We start from the raw sequence: 17,706 nt of genomic DNA, 5'->3' as shown, positions 1-17,706 counted from the left end.
AAATACTAGGATTACATTATACAGTAATAAAAGAAATACTAGGTTACTAATAGTAAAACCTAGTATTTCTTTAATGAAATAATTTATTTCTTTAATGAAATAATTTATTTCTATAATGAAATAATTTAAATAACAAAGGTCAAGTTATCTGTCAATTTTCATGTCAATTTATCCGATGGTACTGCGTTTTTTAAATGAATCAAATATGACGTTTGCCAGTTCCACAATCAAGCCAATGATTTACAGAGGTTTCTGCACAGAAATCTGAAAGAGGCTTTCCATTTAGGTAGATGTTCATAATTGCGGTTTACGCTTGTTGTTTAAGAATGTTTTTTTTTAAGGTGTTTTTTTGTAAGTTCATTGCGGAAAAGCCCCTTTCAACCGCTGCAGCACTCTCAGACAGAGAAAACATCAATTCCACCATGCGCAGTATGTACCTGTATTTCGAAATTAGAGGGTCATTTTAGAAGTGAGGAGCTAGACTCTTGTAAGATAACAAAAATTGAAAATAAATATCACGAACATTAACGGGAAAATGGCTGTCCGCGCGGACGTTGGATTCGAGAAATTTGTTGTCCGCGGGGTATTTTTGACCGCCGAGGATGGGCAGTTTTTCGAGCCCTGGCGTCGGCTATTAAACTTGGTGTAAGAAATAGCTTACAGCAGATATTAATCTTGCAAATTCATTCTACTTAATAGTGGAAGATTGCGAAAGCAAAAATTGAATAACTCGTCAAGGGCAAAGAGGTGAAAAGAGCTGTAATAAACTTCATGCATATAAACACGAGAAAAAGATGGTATCTTTTTTATCTTTCGATTAAGAAATGATCTATCAGAATATTTATCAATTTTTAAAGAGCAACACACTTAAAAATAAAATAAAAAAGATAATTCTAAGAAAAAAAGTGACGTGATTCCCAGTTTGATAGTTCCAATTTAATGGCAAACGAAAATCATTAAATTCAAATTAAACATTAACTTAAAATCTTGAGTGACAACTACTTAAACAACCGAGTACCAGGGTGAATTTATTTAGTTGTCAATGAAAACAAGCTTAATATTAGTAAATAAGTGTAAATAAAGGAGATTTAAATATTTTTTGTTCGTTAAGATCTTGTTAGTTGACAGGAAGTGATAAAGTTAGGAAAAACGAATCACCAAAGTTTTTCGAAGTTCACTTCGGTACTCGAATCACTAATTGATTTGAACGACTTACTGATTCGAATCAGTTATTTGCTGATTCGAATGACTTATTGATACGAATCTGTTCCTTGTTGATTAGAAACACTTAATGATTCGGATCAATCACTGATTCGAATGAATCCCAGATTCGAATCAACCATTGATTCGAATCACTTACTTGTTCGAATCATTTATTGATTCGAATCAGTGAGAGGTTTGATGATGAAATTGATAAAAATGATATAAGTATGATTTATCTATAATAAAAATAACTTAAAAATATTTTTTTAAACGTTTTTTCGGCAGTATATTTAAGCTTTAACATCACTTTATTGTCTTTTATAAAAAACGCACAATTAAATTTTTTTTCTAATGCCCACCTGGAGAATGCCCTTTCGTCACACAGGCATCTGAAGGGCAGAATTGTTGACCACTCTTTCAGGGGCACCATATTAGGTGGGCCAACGTTGCTCCCACAGTAAGGACAGATAGTACAGAGAAGGAAAGAACATCCATGCCTTGCACGGAATTCGAACCCAGAACCTTTTTGATGCTAGGCCAGTTCCCTAACCACTACACAGACCGGTCGCCACATACTTATAAATTATTCCTCGCATTTTCCTTTCTGTTAAAGGGTTGATTCAAAATTATTTTTTTAATTTTAACAGGAAGTGATGAAAAGTAAAGTCTGCTAGTTGCGTTCACCAACTGCTTTCGGTTGGTCTTTTCGAGTGGCTTCGCAATCCGGCTCGCTTATTTAGTGCTAATATATTTTAGTCCAACTTTGTATTAATAGTAGTACATTTTTTAAAACAACGCTCTAAAAATATGAAACATATACGTCCCGTGAAATTTTTTATTTATAAACATTTCGGTACTATACATTTCGGTGGTCTGAAAAAAAAAGAAGACAAAAACCATTCGACTTAGTGTCTATATAAGTATATTATTTTTCCATGACCACAATTAGTTTAGCATCCCAAGCGTCAACAATAGCTTTGCAAGCAGCTTTGGCTTAGGGGTTAGAGCTCTAGCCCCCCAATGAAATGATCCAGTGAGGTTTTTGTTGTTTTTTTCTCCATTGTAAAGCAAGTGCTCATGACCACACTGCTACAGTCATGCCGGGGGTGATGAAGTTGTGGTGTCATTACCTGCATGATTCGGATCAGGAATTTGAATCAAGTAATTCAAACTTGTAATTCGAATTAATGATTCTGATCAGTGATTCGAATCGGGCAATTCAGATCACTGATTGGAATCTGGTGATTCAAATTACTAATTGAATCAAGTAATTGAGATAACTGATTCGAATCAAGTGATTCAGATAAATAATTCGAATTATGCGTTTCAGATCAGTGATTCAAATCAGTATTTAAATCAAGTGATTCATATCAATGATTCAAAATCAAGTGATTTTAATTCACTTATAATCATTAATACACTGATTCTAATGACTTATTCGAATCAGCTTCAAGTTGGTGATTCGCTTCACCAAATCAGTTGAGTGATTGAAATCACTGATTCAAATCATTGAATCAGTAACAAATTCTAGTGAGTGAGGATAACTAGGTGTTAAAATAAATACGAAATAGTTATATTATCAACAAGGTAATCCAGGATTTATTATTTTTATTTCAAAAATACGGAAACCTTGATAAGAAATTCACGCAAAAAATACTGAAATCCCATATCTGCCAATTTTACTTGTTTCGTGGATGGGGTAAAGCATCATGGGGTAAAGCATCAAAGCATCATGATTATTTAAAAAGCGAGTCAGTTGTGCGCATGAATCCAAATTCTATTTTTAAAGTACTTGAGAGAAATTTATCATATATATTTGAGAATTGAATCTGTAGTGGTAGACAAGAAAATAAGACAAACCAATCATATTCATAAATTAAACAAATTTTTAGGCATATATTTGCTACACAGATTTTGTATTAAATGACTCTTTCGTTAACTGGTTAACTTCGTAGTAGTCTGATCGGACTAACTAATAAAAAACTGTGTGAAGGATTTCAGTTATTGGAGGCGTTCGGTACAGAAAACATAATTGACGTACAATTAATTGTAAGTGAATTTTTTTTATTTATTTAGTTGCACTTAACCAAACTGTAGTTCAAATAATTTGTATTTATATATTATGACTAATGTATATGTAGTGATGCTGACTTATGGATATGTAGTGTCGATTCAAATTTAATAAAATTTTATTTAATTATAGAAATTGAAACATTTGAAATTGATCGTGAAAATCGAATAACTAAAAAATTATTAAAATTCACTACAACTTTAAACAATAAAAAAAATTATATAAATAAAATGATGTTTATAGGATATAAAGTCAAACTAAAGATTCTAGCTGTCCCCAACTTCATAGCTCATAACCAAGCTGTTCTCCTTAACCAATTTATCCCCATGGTGAAAAGTGCAAATTCAGTTGGGAAGATCATGTCAAATCAGTAAAGCACAAGGAGCGTGTCACAAACAACAAATTTTTCCTCAAAATTCTAAAAGGGAACTTTAGCCCGGTGTAACATCTCCCATCTTAGAGAAACTCATAAGATGTCTAAATAAATTACTTTGAAAAAAGAAAAAAAAAACACGAGCAAGATGGCGTATCTGAAATAAGAATCGATCTCAACTTCATCATCATATTACAAAGCTGAATTTTATTTTATTTAATATTTTATAACCGTCGTTGAACAGCAGACCCAATTTTAGGTTTACGTCTACTGATGTTCAACTCCGTAGCCCTGCAATTTTGAACTAATCCAGAAGACAAGGAAACACCTGGATCAGTACCCACTGAGGTACGATTGGTTATGGGAACATGGAGGACTTTGTGATTCGACAGATTTAACGTGCATCAGTCACTATTTACTACACTCGGAGTTTTCCGTCGGCGGGGATCGAACCCACGACTTCTTGGACACGGGCCCGGTGCCCTACCAACCAGACTATCCCGGCCCTGCACAGGACCAATATTCCGATTTCAATGTGTAATTACAATTTTTTTGAAAAAGTCATGAATTTTAATGCCACAGAATTTAGAGAAATTTTTACTTTTGAAAACTTGTGTGAACCTTAACACCAAAATAATTTTGTTCCTCATTGGACCAATGTTCACGAATCTTGGCTTAATAAGGGTTCAAAAGACTATTATTTCTCCGATATTGGTCCAACATGGAATTGTCCGATTTACACGATATCCACTTTACAACCAATATCGGCCCTATATATAAATGCCAGATTCACCCGATATTTCGTATTCTTTATTCATGCAATGTAGGCCTTTTATAGGCCATTTTAGGATCAATATTTTATAACCGTTGTTGTATAGCCGACCCAATTTTGGGTTTACGGCTACAAATGTTCAAGTCCGTAGCCTTGTAATTTTGAACCCAATCCACAAGACAAGGGAGCTCCTGGATCAAGTATTGGGAGAAATTTGCTTGCGTGGAGAACTTTTTGAGGGAACTAACCCGCATTTGCGCTACATGAAGATGAAAACCAAGAAAACCTCCCACGGTTAGTTTGACGGCAAAGGGACTCTAACCCTTGATCCGATTACCACTGAGATTATTTTACGTCAGCACTGTGATCGGTGCGAGTCGGATGCTGAGTTCGTGTCGACCGGCCATCGCTGAGATTTGGACCCAGATCACCTTTTTGGAATGCTCTATCCCCTGAGCCACCATGTGGCTTAGACATGATTTAGGAAGCATAAAAAAGAAGCGAGACAACATATGCAATTACTTATTATAATAATTTTTTTAAATTAAATTATCAATACATTACCCGAGAACAAAAATATGAAAAAAGCATAATTCTTAATATTTAAATTTTATATGCTCGTAAACAATGCAGTGAATTAGGAAAAAAATTAGGAAAACCTTAAGAAAAAAAAATACCGTTAAAAAAAAATCCACATTTATGAAGGGACTATTTTTTTATCGTTGCTATTTATTTTCATAGGCGTATACCATCATAAAAAAATAACCACAAATACATTATTTCAAAAATTAAATTGGTTGTTTACAAACAGTTTCTCAAATTAGGATATGAAGCTTACAAGCTTTTTGATGTTAGTGCCACATGATTGGAGAGAGATAAAAAGAGAAATCAAAAATCATGTGTAATACAGTTAAATATCACAATTCCAAAGGAAGAAAAAGAAGAAAACATAAGAATAAGCATAAAGCATAAGAAAGAAGCAAGACAACATATGCAATTACTTCTTATAATATCTTCTACAACTTTATAATTTTTTATGGAGCTCTTTGTGCAAGTTTAGCAATTTTCCAAATGCTTCACGGACTTAAGACATTCGTATGATTGCTAAGCATTACTTTCACCAACGTGGCATTCTTTTAAAAATCTATAATTCTCTTCATTTGATTTTAAATGAAACTTTTGATACAGCTTATTGAACTGTCATTTTTTTAATAATAATCGCTACCTATTTTTATTTCGTTGAGATATTTTTAGACAAAAGAAAACAAACAAACAACCGACATACTTATTTATTTAATCTACAATCAGATTATATCATGAAAAATGCTCATGTAGTGCAATCAAAACTTTTTTTTTTTTTAATCTTCTACAATTTGTTTGTAAACAATAATATTAATCTTTTCGCAGCAAACATTTGCTTTTAATTTTAGCTGTTTGACTTAAATATTAAAAACGGCGTGACCCACATAGTTTGCCCCATCACAAAAACAACGAAGCACATTTTCATGTTTTGTTGTATTCAGTAGCAATGCTGAGTAATGTGGAAATTAAATATCGCGCACCGATATTATACGAAAAATTGAAATATTTTCCAATTTCACTACTATTTCATTGGTCAATATTTTTTCTACTTTATTTATATTAACTATCATGTATGGCAGTACTTTTACTTTCGTTACTTGTACCGCCGGTACAAGTAAAAAGTACGTACTTTTACTTGTACTTCGTTACTTTTTAAATTTAATAATTTTACTTGTACTTTCGTTACTTTTTTAGGGAAAAAGTACAAGTATTTGTAACGGAAATGTCGAATGAAATCGTTACTTTTTTCTAAAACTCGGTAAGCTTTCTAAAAAAAAAAAAATTAAATTAAAAATAAATGCTTATGTTTTTTTTAATTTATAAAATTAATGTGCAATATATATGCATTCACAGCTAACTTCGTGTTTAAATACCTTCTGTTTCAACTTATACTGCACATTCAATTATTTTTTACTAGCTCAAAGATCACAAAGCTATCTGAAACCCCGTGTTTGCTTTGTTTATGTTTGTGCTTTTAAAACGCGTTTCTAAAGAGTAAAACAATTTTAAATCAATGGTAATTTAAATAAATAAAAATAATAAACTAAAAATTAAAATCAATAGATAAAATTTCTTTTTCGTGCAAATCCATAAAAAGTTTGATATTAAAATTATATTTGATTTTAAAATTATATTATACGATTATATTATAAAATTATATTATAATATTCTTCCGAATTTAAAAATAAATTAATATCCATAACTTTCAAAATTAAAAATAATTAAATAAATAACAACAATTTTGCAAAAACATTAAAGAACATAAGAATATTATTCAATAAAATTTTAGGTTACTTTGAATTTTCGATTTCCTAGATTCGATGTACTTTTAAATCGTTACTTTTTTTGTTTTTTACTTGTACTTTTTACTCGTTACTTTTTAAAATAAGAACTTTTTACTCGTTACTTTTTAAAAGTAACGTTGCCATATATGTTAACTATTATATCGTAACTAATTGTTATTAATGTGGATAATGTACGTGATACTATCGTTTTCGAGATTTATCGTTGTCGATAATGATCGAGATGTTAATATTGTTGATAATTATCATATACTGGGCATTTATCGTAAGATACGTATTCACGATAAGTGGTAAACTAACGGAAAATAAACTTTAATGGAAAATAAACTTTATAACATCAAAGTTATTATATTTAAAAAATATCGGTACATTTGCGATGCATTTTGTAATATCGCTGATTCTATTTTACAGTTTTCGTTTATTGTCTTATGCAACTCTCGAATCCTCGTTATTTTAATTCAAACTGTAAATGGTGATGGTCTACAACGTATAAAAATATGTTTAAACTCCTGCGGCAGAATTTTGTGTAGATAGCCCCTGTTTTGGTATAGTTAACCCTTTCGTTACTGCAATTCGCTCTGCTGAAGTGACGTCACTGAACGATGCACCATGTCACGAAGTGTACACATTGCATATTAATATTTCTTATTATATTTTACTTTTGTAACTAGAAAAGACTTCACTCTCAAATATAACACACAGAAGAAGTCTGTTTAGACTTGTAAAACATATTAAGTGCATTTAATAAATATCTTTATCGATATAAATCCATCATAGGTAAATGAAGTATTGGTGTATAGCTAAGTGAAATATTAGCCAGTGACAGTTTGAAGCAGATTTGGGCAGTTACCAAAGGTTATCAAAGTTATCAAATGGCATCACGCTGATGTCGTCTAAATAAGGTGCTCGCACACACAGGGCATTGCGCAGATGCCGGCTAAACACGGCGCTTGTATACACTAGGCATCGCGCGGATGCTGACTAAATACGGAGCTCGTACGCACAGGGCATTGCGTAGATGCCGGCTAAAAAAGGCACTCGTGCACACAGTGAATAGCGTTGAGGCCGCGTTGCTGTTATGCACAGTGCATCGCGTAAGTGCGGCGCTCATAAGGAAAAGGGTTAACCTAGTCTTGTCTAGTTATCTTTTGTGGATTGAATGCCGTGCCTCATATGTTTCCACAGTAGATATAAATCACTACGGATTCATTTACGACTGTACAATATACTATTTATCACTATACTGCATGAAACATAAGGTAAAAATATTAAGATAATTTGTATTTTAGGTAACAAAGGAAACTGTTCGAAAGTATGTCTGACGCGAGAAAGGGAGGAGAATAACCAGAAAGCAAAAAAGAAAAGAGGAAATAAAGGCCACTATTACACCCTTTGAAAATTTGATTTAACGATATCGGAAGGTAGAAAAGAGGATCGAGTGAGATGTCATTAGTTATGTCTTTTTAAATACCAAACATTTCTAGTTTTATTTTTTCAGTCAGTATTTCACGAGATATCTCTATTTTGAACAATATTTTCGCCATTTTCAATTACAGCACCACCTGTGAAACAATACGTAACAACCTCTTTGAGATTAGGAGATTTTTAAACTCAAATCTACTGCGAAAAATAGGGGTTCCTATTTAAAATTTTGATGTTAGCTCCTGACCTATCCCAGGGGTTGCGGTTGGGAGATAGAGTGTGAATGCATCGTTTAAAAATATTTTAGATGCGCATTTTAAAATTTTTAATCCGATGCGTATAGTGAGATATCTGAAAATTTCCAAACATTTTAGACACCTTAAATGTATAAGAGACCTGATAATGACGTGGTATCAAAGAAATTTCTCCCTACTTTTATGTTCTAATACTCTGCTTTCTTCTACCATTGCAAGCATCTTTCACAAAATGTGCAAAAGTTGGCAACTATAGTAGTTTTTTGACAAATATATTTAGATTTTTGGAAGTCAAGATAATTAAAAAAATTGACGGATTTGCCCACAGTTTTAACAAACAAATGTTTCTAATGTATTTTAATGAAGAAAAAAAAAGATTTTGATAGAGCTTAAACGCACAATTGTAAGATTATGAGGCATTTATTATTTATTTATATGCAGTAATGGTCAAAACTATTAGGTTAAATTTTTAAATACAAGAATTATACGGGAAAGAATTACTAACCCCTTTATATAAAAAAATGTTTCATTACATTTAAAAAAATACTTACAATTTATGCTGAAGAAATATGCTGGTGAAATTTCTAGTTTTAGCTTCGTAATTAAGTATCTGAATAATAAAATCTTCAGAAAGAAAAAACTTTATATATATGGTTGATTGTATTACAAAATACAATCATTAAAATATATATATATATATTTTTTTTTACTTCTGAAAGTTGCATTTATAGTAGAATTAAAACATTTTAAAAAACTTAAAGTATTACAATGTAAATATGTAGAGGAAACAAATCTAAAAATAATTAAAACTTAAAAAATGTTAAGTTTAAACATTGTACAAAAACTTAGCTCAATTAGAAAAACATTGCGTCACTAAAAGTGGTTTTTACAAACTGATAGTATAGTGACGTACGCGCCAGCACATAAACAAGAAATGCATGTAAACAGTGAAATGAACAGTAAATAACAAACAATTATCGCCAAGAAACAAAACTATGAGGTAATGAACTGCTCCATAAACAATGAGAAGTGATGAGCACAGCCATGTATTCGTATGAAATATATAGATGAAGGCTGAGTAAGCCTCTTTTAAATTTAATGAATTTTTAGTCTTTAGCCCTTCACTCCACACTTTTTAAAAGTGAATAATAATAATTATTTTCATATTATTTGCAAATCTGCAAAACAGTTTTCAATTTTAAATTATACAGAACTGCAGAAATATTTAATTTAAACTTAGCTCTTCAGGTATGCAAAGGATCGCATTGAAAGATTAAATGAAGACTTATCTTATGTTATTATCGTTATGTATTCACGCATTATATTATCGTTAATACTTTAAAATAATAATTTAGAATTTGTGGTACGTAAATAAATTTCTGAATCAATTTTCTTTCTACATTCATTTTTCTATCTTAAAAATGAACTATTTTTCATCTGATACGACTACTACGCATACATGTAATATGAAAGAAAAGACTTAAAACTGAAACAATTTATGATTAAAATATTTTAGAATTTGCAGTTGATCATATTGTTTAGAACATCTGTTCTCCTAAAAGAATTAGCCAAAACAAATTATCTGGCTCTCCTAAAGATGTCTAAATTGGGTATAACTAAAGAGCTTAGTGAATAAACCAAGTATGTGACATTTTCAGAGTGGCTTTAATCAGAGAAAGAAGACAAAGAGTGGTATCGGAACTATTTTATTATAGATTTATTAGAAATTGGAGGTAATAATTCTTTGCTTTATTTAATTTACCACCACCTAATCTGAAATAAAAATCATGCAAGCACACTCAACACTGACGTGCATTAGTTATGTTAAAATTAAAGTGAAAACAAAAGCAATTCAGTTACATTAATCATACCAACAAGTACGTCTATTGAAATATTCTTATTCAAATATTTAGAGTGGTAGAGAATTTTATGAATTAACATTTTATTATTGATTTAATTTAGATCGATTCTGTCCTCTACTCTATATAATACTACACTATATACGCTACTATATAACTTATTAAATGAGAAAAACGTTTTAGTGCGGGTAAAAATAAGCGAATTAAGTTAATCTGAAATTATAATTTGTCGACCGTTTTAAATATTCTGGGAAGCTAGAACTTACGGATTTGCGAATTTTGTTAAAATTTTTTCATAATGGTATGTAGAAAACCGAGTAAAAACATTTAAGTTATTAGCTATCTTTTATATTTAAAGCTTTGTGGTGGTTAAAATAACTTTAATTCGATATTTTTTTAAAACCTAGACTAATATACTAAAATTTAAGTTGGCTAGTACAAAATATTCATAAAAATCGTGAAAGTTATCACGTATGTTATCTTGTATGCATATCTAAACAATCACTCTGTGTCATTATACCTATTATAGAGCTGCCAACTACTACGCATTTTGTAAAATATCTTATAGAGTGGTAGAATTTTTGATAATTTTATCAATCTCTTTGAAGTTTTAACAAGAGATCTGGAACTAAGTTAAAACTATTAAATCTTTTAAAGTAATGGTGAGGAAATGATCTTATATTAACTTTACGAAACAAAGAATTATACATTAAAACTAAGCTACCATAAGAAGAAATTTTTCAAAAAGTGTAGAAAGTTGGCAGCCCTGTGATTAATAAACGCATCTGAAAATGTCACTTACCACTACCTACTTCATTTACTAAGCTCTTTAATAAGCATTAACCTGGATTTATATAATTATAGGAAGGATTTTACTGGTATCAAAATTTTAAGAACGGATGTTATGAAATAAAAAATAGTTGATTTATAATAATTGATGTTATAGATTCGATTTCTAAAAATGAATTTTAATTGCAAAGAGCGTAATAACATTTGTATTAACAATTTTATCTTTAATATAATATCACGGATAATATATAAATAATAAAGATAAATAATTCAAAATCCAATTTTGTGGTGTATTTAGAGAAAAACATTTAGAAACCATGACTAACAGTTTACACCAATTCTGTGTATCTTATGCAAAACTATATATTTCTTTGTTTTACCCTTATAAAAATATTTAACTCTAAAGAAGCTGACCCACTCTAAATTTATAATTTTATACTGATATATTTATAATCAAAAATTAGCGTCATTATACAGTAAAGGATAAGTAAAAGTTAAGTTACGTAAGAAGGTAGCAGTGTCCCGATAGAAGGAACTAACTGATAGTAATATTTCATTTCAATCCGCTTTCACTCCTTAATAATCATTTTTCAGATAAATGAAAGCACCAAAGTGAATCCCAATTCAACTAAACAGTAAAGGTACTGTTCGTTCAAAATGATAATAACAATACGCCATGCACTAATTTTCATTGAAGTGACAATTACTTTGTAAGTATATAATTGCTAAATAAAAGAGCTGCTCGTAGGTTGAATCAAATATCTTTACAGTATGGTTTTATAGATATGTTTTGGTGAAATAATTTGCATGAATATTTTAAATTTAAATCGGAAAAAAAATTTACTTTGTAAGCAAAAGCAGATAAAGTAATTTCGAAAGTACACAGTAAAAAATAGCATTCGATTTTATTTTTTTTTACCTCCGGAACTTCTAGAAAAGCTGGGTAGTGGTGATATTCTTATCATGAGCAATAATCCAAAAATCAAAGCAGTTGTGCAGTGGACGAAGTCAACTAGCTAACTGTGAGTTGCGATAGTCGTACCAGATTATGCTAGAAAAGCGACGCACAATCAGATAACGCCTGAAGGCTTTTCCCGCCAAGGTCCGAATTTCTGACGTAATTCAAAATTCCATAGAAATACGGCGTTAAAGGAACCTAGTAGCCATTATCATTTATTAGTAAATACGGTATGTTTATTATTTGTATAAAGTTTTAACTTGGAATTGTGTTCGAGGTTGGTCATAATTAGTCATAACCAATTACGTCACTTTTTATTAATTGGTCCAGAATTTTATCAATTTGCAAACATAAAATTAGTTTAATGGAAAAAAATATAGCACGTGAGAACACTAGACATTATCATTTACTAGAATGTATTGCTTGCTTATTATTTCAAAAATGTTCACACGGAATTATGTTCGATATTTGATTAGTCATAACCGATTACATCACTTTTTATTAATTGGTTTAGAATTTTATTATTTTACAAACTTAAAATTAGTTTACTGGGAAAAAAATACAGCATGAGAGTACACTAGACATTATCCTTTACTAGAATATATTGCATGCTTAATATTTAAAAAAAGAATCACATGGAATTGTGTTAGAGATTTGATTAGTTATAACCAATTACGCCACTTTTATTAATTGGTTTAGAATTATATAATTTTACAAGCTTAAAATTAGCTTAATGGAAAAAAGATAGCACGAGAGAACACTAGACATTATCATTTACTAGAATATATTGCATGCTTATTATTTCAAAAATGTTCACCCGGAATTATGTTCTTAGTCATAACCGATTACATCACTTTTTATTAATTGGTTTAGAATTTTATTATTTTACAAACTTAAAATTAGCTTAATGGAAAAAAATATAGCATGAGTGTAAACTAGATATAATCATTTACAAGAATATATTGCATGCTTATTACTTCAAACAGTTCACATAGACGTATGTATAAGATTTGATTAGTTACAACCAATTACGTCATTTTTATTTATAAGTTTAGAATTTTAGCAATTTACAAACTTAAAATGAGTTTAATAAAAAAAATATGAAAAAATACAACTTGAAAGAACCCTAGATATCATCAATTACTTCTAAATACTACATTCATTTTACAAAAAGGTTTTTAACAAGGAATTGTGTTAGAGGTTTAAATAACGTTTGTAAAGCAATTGTTTTTTGTTGCATAAGATTTTTTAAAATTCACTCAGTTTATGATGCGATACGTTAACGTCATATGTTTTTAGTGTTAAGTATTATTTCAAAAAGAGCAGACATGTGTATATGAATGCATATAAACCCATGCGTTCTTTATAAACTTGTACATTCGGGAAAACAATCAACTAAAAATTTCATTTTGAAAAAAGAAATAAGCTTTCCGAACAAAAGAAATTTCCTTATAAAAATCCTTGCTCCCGAATTTAGTAAAATCAAGTACTTGCATAAATGCAACAAAAAATGCGTTCTTCGGTGTAATCTTTAATTGAATATCAATCAACAATAAGTTTCATTTCCCTCTAACTATCAAATTAGAGCTGAACAAATCTAAATTAACTCTGGAGAAATAAGTAAAAAAAATTTTTTTTTGGTTAATGGCGGGCATTTTGGTCTATTTCCCATTGGCCTCAGAAATGCTACTCTCTCATCGTTACCCAGTGAGCACCTATGGCTAAGCCACGGCGGAGTAGCGTCGCCCACGTCATACAACCACAAACCCGCTTATATTATAATATTATATTATAACCGTCGTTGAACAGACGACCCAATTTCATGGGTTTACGACTACTAATGTTCAACTCCGTATCCTTGTAATTTTGAACCAATCCAGAAGACAAGGAAACTCCAGGATCAGTACCCCCAGAGGTAATGATTTGTTATGGGAACATGGAGGACTTTGAGACTCGACAGATTTAACGTGCATCAGTCACCATTTACTACACGGGGAGTTTTCGGCCGGCGAGGATCGAACCCACGACCTCTTGGATATGGGCCCAGCACCCTACCGACCAGGCTATCAGAAGAAAGGACATAGAACACAGAGAGAGATTCGAACCCGCAAACATCGGCTCCGCAGTCAGGCACGCTAACCACTCGGCCATCTGGTCGGCTAATTTTAAAATTTTATTCTATAAATTTTTTATTATTACTCTGACTTAATACTCAAATTATTTCTAAGAGACCTTAGTCTTATTCAAAAAGTTGAAACATTAAAAGATATTTAAAAAAATGCATATTTTAATAATTTGATCCAAATGCCTTTAATTAAAACATGTATTTTTAAACGTGTTTTTATTAAAAATAAAGTAGTAATTTATATTCAGTGGAGAAAAAAAATTGTCGGTGAATTTTATATTTCTATAACACATCCCATTCAAAATCAATCTTCAGATAATCAACTTAATACTGTTATATGTACTTAGTTGTTTGTTAGTTCACTTTAATGCTGAAGGATAAGTTACTTTTAATTAACAAAATAAATTATGAAATTACGTTGTTTCTCAATGCAACGTCCAGATTCATAGCAACTAGTTTTCTATAAGATTTTACTTTTAAATTGGCTGCAAAATTTACGCTTTTTTCAAATTTTATACCGAAACTTACAAATTTAATTTAAAATTGATTTTGATCACCACAACATACAAATAGACTACAACTACGATGTATTTTCCATAGTTTCAATATATAGTTTTCCTAGTGGTAGCAAGGTAATGTATTTATATTTTAATAAGTTCGAATTAAAAGAATTTTGTCCACTATACTAAACACAACAGCCTCAAATAATTGGACAATAAATCAAATATATTTCATAACTATTCATAAATACAGGATGTTCATATGATGGTTTAACCCATTCCGGCGCAGTGTTGGCAATACTTAATCCAAAAATGTTACAAACCACTAGAAATGTAAAACTTGCTGTTCTGCAAGGAGTTAAGCTCTCGCAAAATAAATAAAAATGTTAAAGGGCTCCATCCCCGCTTGCCAAACAATGGAGCTGCCGAAAAACATGCTAAAAAAAGATCAGTTGGTAGGTATGCACTTAATAATTTATATTTACTAATATTACTAATAATATAATTTAATATATTTACTCTCAAAAGATTTAATTCTTACATAAATTAAATCTTTTGAGAATAAATATATTAGTTTAGGGACCTGAACTAATTACTATTCATAAATTAGATTTAATTGTTAACCAAGTAATAATTACATCACAAAAAACTTTCAATGGACGAAAATATTAAATTTTTTAACATTCAACTCGATGATCGAATTTTCCTGCACTAGATTACAATTTTCATGATTTAAGATACTAAAGGTTAGCTAATTGAATCCTTTTGAAAGTTAAATCTAAAACAAAAAATATCTTTTTCTGGTTTGAGATAAACATTAAAAATATGCTAATCAATAAATCCTTTCAATCATTAAGTTAAAATCAAAACAAAAGATATCTTTTTCTTGTTTGAGATACACACTAAAGATATACTAACTAAATCTTTTCAATCAATAATTAAGTTTCGTTCAATGATTAAGTTAAATCCAAAACACTTTTTTTTCTGGTTTGAGATACGCACTAAAGATATACTAATTAAATCTTTTCCATCATTAAGTTAAATCCGAAACAAAAAATATCTTTTTCTGGTTTGAGATACACACTAAAGATATACTAATTAAATCTTTACTATCATTAAGTTAAATCCGAAACAAAAAATATCTTTTTCTGGTTTGAGATACACACTAAAGATATACTAATTAAATCTTTTCAATCATTAAATTAAAATCAAAACAAAAAATATATTTTTCTGCTTAAAAATAACTTTTATAAACACTGTTTTGTATTTTTACCCACTGCAGTAATCTGGAAAAATCAGTTCCAATATTTGAATTAACACAGTGGTCAAAAATGTTGATTCCTTAATGTTTTTCTATTTTTACTAAATCTCTCAAAATCATTGAACAAATTAAAACAATTTTACATATAATTGTAAAACTTATTAAAAAATAACGTCCAGAAAAAATATCAAGTAACTGTTTTAATTTTTATTATTCAATGATAAAAAGAATTTTGAATAATAATGCAATAAAAGTTTTGTATAATGTTAGATTACATAGTTTTACTTGCATACATTTTGAATAAATAAAAAAATTGGTTGATATTTTTCTAGAAATAATTTAATAGTATTTACATTTCAGGACATTTTCCGAAAAGTCAAAGTTGAAGGACATATAAATTAATATAAGTTTGAAGCAGCAAACAGCATGTATAAAGCACAAATGAAAATACATAATTGGACATACTACAGTTTTACTTCTATAAACAAGAACCTTCCTCAGTGTCAAAACATCAAATAAAGGTTGAAAAGTAAAGAGACAAACACATGTACAGTGGTTTAACCAATAAAGACAAAGGAACAAGTTTGAACAAAGAAATAACAAGGGGAAGATAAGAAACATGTGTGAGGGGATCTGGGTGTGCAACAGATGAAATTAAAATAGACTTTCAAATATTGGGATACTCGAAAGATCATTAACTGAATTATTAGAATTTATCAAAACATAAAATGACTCCCAAAAATCAAGTTCGGAAGGTGAAGAGCAGTGTCGAATGATCTCAGTAGAGGAAAACTCAAACCTCCTTTTCTTTGATTTGCGCTTTATTCATGATTTGTTTTGCTTTAGTCTACATAGTACAAAGTATATCCTATCCTTTGTCAGATAATACATTATAGCTCTTTTTGCACAGAACATTGGATATTATGCTTTATAAAATAGATGTTATCTTTTACTATATAATGACGCCTACATGTATCGGATTACCATTTGCTTCGACAAAGTGTACACAATAAGTTTTACATTTCTTTATTTGTGGAGGAAATTGCTTTTTACCATTTGACGTGAAGCTTCATTCCCGGGCAGAAAAAAATTCTACAACCTTTGCTAGCTTTAAACTTGAAAAATGCAAAAAACTTTACAGGAGAAATCCTTCAATACAGGGTCAAAAAAAAATTAAAGATTTAAAAAAAAATTCTATAACGTAGGGTACAAAATAAAATACGCTAGTTCTGAATAAACAAATTTCAAGCTCAAGTTAAATAATGATACTTCTATTTGCTAAGACAAAAGTCAAACAAGGCATTAAACTTATAGATATATTAACAAAAAATTATGAATCAAATAAAGTTCTTTATTTCATGATAAAATATACACATGAAAAATAAATAAAACAAATAACACATAGTAGAGAAAGCTATAAATAAAAGACATAAATAAGATTACCAATATAATAAATAACATTCAATAAATAAATAATAAAATACAATAACTTTAAAAAAAGATTACCAAATAAATAAATAACATTACCAATAAGATACACAACTCTTTTCACCTATACATTCAACAGTAAATATGATAGAAAAAATAAATATCTGGAAAATTTATTTTATATTCTTTGGTAAAAAAAATTTACTAAAAATAGAAATTCGAAATTGTTAATCAAATTTTTATGTCTCGTATGAGCCCATACATTCTAAATAAAGTTGAGACGAAATTTGCCTCTAATTAGGAAGAT

General features: G+C 29.7%; 1 protein-coding gene across 1 annotated transcript in view; it reads right to left on the bottom strand.

The window, feature by feature from the left end:
* LOC107441350 (uncharacterized) overlaps nt 1-12,200 on the bottom strand; it is a 36,717-nt gene extending 24,517 nt beyond the window's left edge. Inside the window, exon 1 of the mRNA XM_043040592.2 lies at nt 12,047-12,200. Coding sequence (XP_042896526.1) covers nt 12,047-12,092 — 46 coding nt within the window. The 5' untranslated portion in view covers nt 12,093-12,200. The remainder of the gene's footprint in view (nt 1-12,046) is intronic.
* Nucleotides 12,201-17,706: the final 5,506 nt, after the last annotated feature.

Source organism: Parasteatoda tepidariorum, chromosome 9 (genome assembly GCF_043381705.1).
Source record: "Parasteatoda tepidariorum isolate YZ-2023 chromosome 9, CAS_Ptep_4.0, whole genome shotgun sequence".
Classification (NCBI taxonomy): domain Eukaryota; kingdom Metazoa; phylum Arthropoda; class Arachnida; order Araneae; family Theridiidae; genus Parasteatoda; species Parasteatoda tepidariorum.
Note: the sequence above shows the minus strand (reverse complement) of the source record. Positions and strands in the feature narration are given on the sequence as shown.